The 7,006-nt window shown below is 48.7% G+C and overlaps 1 protein-coding gene across 1 annotated transcript; it reads right to left on the reverse strand.

The window, feature by feature from the left end:
- Positions 1-4,963: 4,963 nt before the first annotated feature.
- Positions 4,964-6,590, reverse strand: FRAT1 (FRAT1, WNT signaling pathway regulator). The gene has a single exon (XM_027859979.1). The coding sequence runs from the start codon at positions 6,586-6,588 to the stop codon at positions 5,656-5,658; it is 933 nt and encodes a 310-aa protein (XP_027715780.1). The 5' UTR covers positions 6,589-6,590; the 3' UTR covers positions 4,964-5,655.
- Between the last annotated feature and the right edge of the window lie 416 nt (positions 6,591-7,006).

The raw sequence follows: 7,006 nt of genomic DNA on the forward strand, positions 1-7,006 counted from the left end.
ACCTACATCCTGTTGTAATTTTATTTTTTTAAATATTTCCCAATTACATTTTAATCCGGTTCTAGCCACACATACTGGCCCTGTGGGTTTGATATCTGTAAACTAGATGATTCTTTTCAGCTCTATATTCTGAAAGTCTAAGATTTTCTAACTGTCCAGACTTGTTGCTCTTACCTAATCAGAGGGAGGAGAGGTTCTCCCTAGGATTTCATGTGCAGCAGCATTTGACATGCAGAGCATTATGGGTTGGTTATAATGCATTGTCAAAATTGCTACAAGGACAGCCCAGCAAGGTGGAAAGAGGGATGGAGGTAGTCAGGTAAGACCTCCTCTGACACTAGGTATGTGGCTGGGGCCAAGTCACCTAATATCTCTCAATCACATTTTTCTCATTCATAAAATGGATACCTGAAATATCTATCTCACAGATTTGTCGTCTGGATCAAATGAGAATGTTATGTAAATCACTTTGCAAATCTTTCTAAATGCTAGGTGTTATTCTAACTGCAAACCTGAATTGGTTAAAGCAAAATTATATCAGGGGTAGCCTTGTGACAGTTGTTTCCAAGAATCCTCTGCTACATGTTTCCTAATACCCTAGCATGATGTGAAGCTCCTCCACAAACTTCTCCTGGGATGATATCTTCATGGGTTTCTTCCTTCTTTGCTCTTATTGTCTGAAATTCTTCTTGAGGCTCCCCACTGCTGAGGGCCTGTGCTCAGAATTTCAGTATTGGAAAGGACCTCAGAGCCCCAATTATACATAAACAAGACATAGCTGACAGCTGGTCATCCAGCCTTTGTTGAAAGACGTCCAGTGAGAGGGTCCATAACCTTTCCCTACAAAGCCCATCCCCCTTTTAGATAATCCTTAAGAATTTCTTCCTTGAGTTCCAAATTTTCTCCCCATCTCATCCCTCCCCCCACCCCAAGATGGCAAGCATTCTGAAAACCCCTTCCCCTAATCTGCCCTCCCTTCTACCTGTCCTCCTCTCTCAACCCCTTGAGACTTTCTTCCTTATATTAAGCCTAAACTCACCTTTTTGCAACATCTGTCCATTGCTATTACAAGCTAAAAAGTCCCATTCCACGGCCCATAAAACCGTTTCATCTTCTCCAGAATAAACATTCCTAGTTCTTCCATGAAATTGATATTGATAGAAAACCAGGCCACTCGCTGTTCCTTACACAGCATTCCATTCCCACCTGCCTCCTACATTGCTGTGACTTTGTACAGGTTGTCCCCCCCATGCCTAAAACCCCCTCTGTCCTCACCTCTGCCTCTTAGCATCTACAGCTCCTTTCGAAGTTCAGCTCAAGGGCTACCTCCTATCTGCAGCTGTCCTGAACACCCCAACTACTAGCCCACCTCCAACTGCTTTGTATTTCCCTTGTGTATAGTCTGCAATTGAGAATCTGTGTTGCATAGTGGATAGAGTGGTGGAGCTGGAATTGGGAAGACCTGGTTTCAAATCCTGCCTCTGATTCTCTAGGAACCTGGACAAATCACTTAAGCACTAGGGGCCTCAGTTACCACAGCTATAAAATGGAGTGGTTAGACCAAGGTCCTTTCTAGCTCTAAACCTATAAGGCTATGAACCTAATTGAGCACCCTCATGCAAATGTGGGAAGTGCTTAAATTGCTGAGCAGGTGCATACCAGTCAACTTTGGAAGAGAAAGCTTCCTTACCACGGCTCCCTACATCAATGACATCACAGGCCTGGCATAATAAAAACAAACAAGCCCCCCCCTTTGGCCTTCCTAATATCTAAGCTTTTAGACTGCCTTCGTACCCCCATCACCCAGTATATTGCCTGGCACATGGTCAATTGTTGAATTGAATCTATCCCACTCATCTTTCACATATTCACCCTCATGGTCTTCCTATTGTACTATTAATGTCATCCCTTGTAAGTATTCCCTACCTTCTCATTGGGCTTAATATAAACCTAATTTTATTAAAAAAAAATCTAGACTAAGGATTAGTTATGGATCAACTTGTCCCAAATCACAAGGCCAATACATACCATCTGGCAGTTAAAACTCTGGGGCTTCCGATTCCAAGCCCTGAGCTCTTTCCATTACAGTACCTTGGCACACAAGGCCCTCCACCAATGGTTCCAGCTTTATTCCATACTATTCCCCTGGGTGCTTCTGTTCTAGTTTGCCTGAACTCTTCTCCCATTCTTGTTCAGCCTCATACTTCCATATCATCCTCTTATTATGGACTCATCTCTATGTGTTGAAGTCTCTCCCTTCAGGGCCCAATTCAGGGATTTTGTTGTTTTATTAGAAAAGCCTTTAGCACAAAATTTCTCTCCCCCTTAAATGCCCTTTCCCTGCATTTCTTTGAACTTCATCACACATCACATTTTCCCCTGTATCACCTGCTCGTGTGGTGTAACATCTTTGTGCCCTCATCACCTCGTACGATGCTTATACCTAGAAGGCCCTCATTGCTTACTGTACAAGACAAATGTCAGAGTCCTATCACAGTCTGGAAATAAGTGGGAACAATTTGGTGATCATGTTATTATTAGTGTAGCCTAATGCAGAGAGGTGATAGACCCTCCATATTTTTTTTTGTCCATGGTCAGTCAGCACTGGAAACACTGAAATCCACTCTGGGCACACTATTTCAGGTTGGACATTGGCAAGCTGAAGGATGTTCCAAGAATGATCAGGACAGTGTGCTGGGGGAAAACGTATGGAAATTTTATCATGTGAGCAAAATTAGTCAATAGCCAGGACTTGGCAGCAATGCTTGACCGTACCTTCAATGTTCAAACCAAAGCTTATTTCCTTTGTGATAATTCTCACCATGATGTGGTTGGTAGGGATAGAGGGAATAGGATCAATGTGTCTGAGGCACTGCTCTTTGCAAAGCATATAGGCAGCTGTGGGTAGGGTGGGGCACCCCTAGCAAGACCCAGTTGTACATTCATAGCAAGGGTGTGGGAAGTACTAAACCATGGAGCTGAGAAATCAAGACCTTATCTTGTTTATCTTTAGATCAAAATACTGTACTTTAAATTTGGTGGTGTATGGACTGTTTCCTGGCTGCCCATATTGACAGTCAAAAGTTCAATTCCCCAGCAGATGCCTCTCTAAAGATGCCTACTTTTAAAGGGCACAGGCTGCTTCAGAACATACCCCATATGCTTTACAGAGTAGCCCTGCTATGTTTTTTTTTGGGCCAAGAATATGAGAATAGAGATTAATGTGTCCTTTAACATACTTCAAAATGGCTTATTCAATCCAAGCCTGGCACCCACACAGCCACACATAAGCCAGATCTGTCCTAGATTAGTGGTTGGAATGAGAAGATATGTTGGAAGATGTTAATAATTAGAAAAGTGGGAGGAAAGGGAAGCTTACAACATAACGCCCACCACCCACCTCCACTTCTGGGGTGGGGGGATGCTTAGGGAACAAAGCCTGAGTCTCCATACTATTACTAGTGTGCTTAAGTTGCATGGTGGAGGCATATTTGAATGACATTTCACTCCCTTATTACTGTCTGTTGTTTTGATAGATGGGCGAGGATTTCTGGGATTTGATCTTAATTAATTTTGAGCTAGCTCTAAAAGCATTTATAGGATGCATTAGTCCCACCCTTTTATAGGAGAGCAGAATGCTGAGGAACACAGGCTAATTGTCATACGTAATCCATGCTGACGTGTTTTCATCCCCATGGAAATCCGCTGGTTAGGCTTCCTTTTGCACAAACAAAAACAGAAAACAAAAAAACAACTTTATTTAACATAGATACTTCAGTAAAGGCAGAATCCTATAAATCAGGACCACCACAATTTCAGACACTCCGCTGCGAAGTGTATGTGTGTGAGGATGTGTATGTGTATCCACATATATCAATAACCACATCTGAATGATGATCAAGCCATTGAAACTTCAAATAACAACAACAAAAAAACAAATATGAGCCACCTTAAAAGAAAATACTTGCAGTTTTCTACACAGAGAGTCACATTTTCAGAATACTGAATTCACTTAAAAAAGTGAGGAATGGGACGGAGAGGAGGAAACAAACCCCTTTCATTCAGTGGAGCTGCAGGAGATGGCACAAAATAGCCTCAAAGACAAATACATTCAAATAGGCCTCTTTCCCTTGATGCTGAGACCCCTAAGAAATGCCCTGAAAATAGAAACAAGAAAGGAAGAATGGCCTGGAAAGAAAGGAAACCTTAGTGACCTGCAGTATTATGACAGGATCCCTGGTCAAAAAAGGCAGGTGCAGTAAAATAGGGAGCAGTATCAACACAAGCCGGTGGACATGTGTACACATGTGTACACACACACACACACACACACACACACACACACACACACACACACACGCACACTAATAGCTCCCTACTCCCAACTAATAGCTACAAGCACAAGGTGCATGCTCTCAGGAGACTCTCGGCAGTTTCAAACACAAGGCTCCCTTGGAGGAGGTACAGAATAGAGTTACTCCCTTGCCCAGAGAGCCACAGCACCGTGTGTGTGGAAAACCAGGATCTTAAAAACAGATTGCAAGGACAGATTTCCAAAAGCCACTCTAGACAGACAGAACGTGGGGCTGAGAATTCTTCCTTCCCCACAAACAAATCCTTCACCTTGTCTTTCCCTACCATGACCTGGTGTGAGTATTTCCCATTTAGTCTTAGAAACATCAGGCTGTTGCAATGCAAGGGCAGAAGGTTGGCATGTAATCTGCTTAAAGCCACTCCACCCAGGCTTTACTCATTTTCTTTCTTTTCATATTTACTGAAGTTGATTGTGTTCCAAGCAGTAAGAACCAGAACTCAGAAGAACCAAATCTAGTTTGGAAAATGCTATCAAGTTTTCAAGTTAGGTTAAGTCACCTTGTTTCTTCTTGCTGCTGTCAAATCCTTCTCCCCATTCCCACTCTACCCTCTCCATCCAAAAAAAAAAAAAAAAAAAAAAAAACCCAAACCCAAAAAGCAAAAACAAAAACAAAAAAAAAAAATGAGTCAAAGAAAACTACCAGTAGTGAAAACAAACTGGGTCAAGTCAAAGCAGGTAACTGGAATAATTCTCCATTCTGAGTTCACACCTAATGGTTAGCTCAGTAGGATACGATCTGTGCTAAGGAGGCCAAGATGGAAAGTGTAACTCCTATTAAAAGGCCAGTTAATACTGCACAGAGGAGAAAACGACAACTGTGTTCCAAAGGCACCCAGAGAGGTGGCCAGTTGAGGAGTCTAAAAAGGTGAGCTGTTGGTCACATGGCAACCAGGCTAATGTGCTGTGGATGGCTCAGTGCAAGTCAGCACCACTAATTACAAATTAAAGAGTATCTTATATTGATGCTCTTGGGTCAGTAGTGTAGTCTGTCTATAAATAGGATATATTCATCCTAATCAGACTGAGGGGGTCTAATTTTCAGCCCGATGAGGCCTTTGTTTGCCAGGCAATCCCTCACAAACTACCCAGATCCACAGCCTACAGTTCTGTTCTACACCACCTTTCCCCACCCCATAACCTCGAAAAAGGTACCCCCATCTTTCCTCTTTGCCTTTGAGCCCCTGTTCTCCACTTCAAGTTCATTTATGTCAGTCTCTGGAGCTGGGGCTTTCGGTTCTCAGCCTCCCCTCTTCTTCTTGCCCCTGAACCTGCTGAATTCACTAGCTGCTTGGGACCAAGATGCCATCTCCAAGTCTGTAAACTAGCTGGCTCCGAAGGCCCTCCGGGTTAGAGCAGGCTGGTCGTCGAGGACTGCAGAGAGCAAGAGTCCCTTCTGCCTCGGCCTCCTGAACAGGCAGGGGCAAAGGCAGAGGGGGGACCGGTACTGGGGGCAAAGGGTCCCTAGCCCGAAAGTGCTGCCTGCGGTGCCGGGAATGAAGTCGTCGCACGGCCTCTTTGATGAGGTTCCCCGAGAGGACAAGCTGCTGCAGAAACTGGTGGGGGTCATCCTCTCCGGCCCGGAGCCCCGGCTGCCCTCGGTTCCGGTACTGGTGGTGCTGGTGCTGCTGCTGCTGCTGCAGGCGCCGGGAGGCGGCGGCGCCCCGAAGCCAGGAGCGCCGGCACGGGCCCGGCAGCGGCTGCGGGAAGCCCCGCTTGCAGACGTGCGGGCCACAGGCGCTGCTCTGGGCCGGGGCCCCCCCTGGGGCGCAGGGACCCGACGGCGCCCGCGGCGGAGGCTGCGAGGAGGCGCCCACGTCGCTCGCCCAGGAAAGAGCAACGCGGGCTCCGCTCCCCGCGCACTGCAGCGGTCCCGAGGGCTGCAGGGCCGCCGAAGCCGGCCCCGGAGGCAGCAGCAGCTGCAGGACCGGGGGTCGCAGCTGCAGCGGCGGCGGCGGCGGCAGCGGCGGCGACTGCTGCTTGAGCGCCAGGGGCCCCCGGGGGGCGGGCCGGCTCCCGTGCGCCGCGTCCAGCTGCAGCGCCTCCCCGATCTGGGCCACCAGCCGGTCCACGTCCCCCGAGCCCCCGACGGTCACCGACTGCTGCAGCAGGAGAAAGCTCTCTTCTTCCTCCCCCTCCCCCTCGGCGTCCTCCTCCTCCACTCCAGCCGCCGCCGCCTCGTCGTCCTCGTCCTCCTCCTCCCTCCGGCACGGCATGGCCTCGGTCCGCAACCCGGACTCCGAACCTCCTCCTCTGCCGCCGCCGCCGCCGCCGCCGTCGCCGCCGTCGCTTCTCGGGCCGCTCCTCGCTCCCGGCCGGGCTCCGGAGACAGCTCCCGAAGACAAGGCGCGGCGGTCCGGGACCGAGCCGGCCGCGTGCGGGGCCACCGAGCGCGCAGCTGCCGCCGCCGCCTCCGCCGCCGCCGCCGCCGCCGCAGCTCCGGGAACTGGAGCTCAGCCGGTTCAGTTCGATTTGTAAACAATGGGTGACGCGGAGCGTTCGGGCGCTACCACTGCAGCAGGGAAGGGGGGCGCGGGGCTGGTCGAGCTGGGCGGCCTGGAAGGATCCCGGCAGGGCACGCTGCGGAAGCTCCGCTGAGCGCGGACGCGGGGCTGTCTGTTTACTCCAGCCGCC

This window comes from Vombatus ursinus, unplaced genomic scaffold (assembly GCF_900497805.2).
Source record: "Vombatus ursinus unplaced genomic scaffold, bare-nosed wombat genome assembly UNPS02000749.1, whole genome shotgun sequence".
Taxonomy (NCBI): domain Eukaryota; kingdom Metazoa; phylum Chordata; class Mammalia; order Diprotodontia; family Vombatidae; genus Vombatus; species Vombatus ursinus.

Bases quoted from the DNA above. Each gene is read 5' to 3' on its own strand.
- FRAT1 (XM_027859979.1), bottom strand. From the start codon at position 6,588: ATGCCGTGCCGGAGGGAGGAGGAGGACGAGGACGACGAGGCGGCGGCG.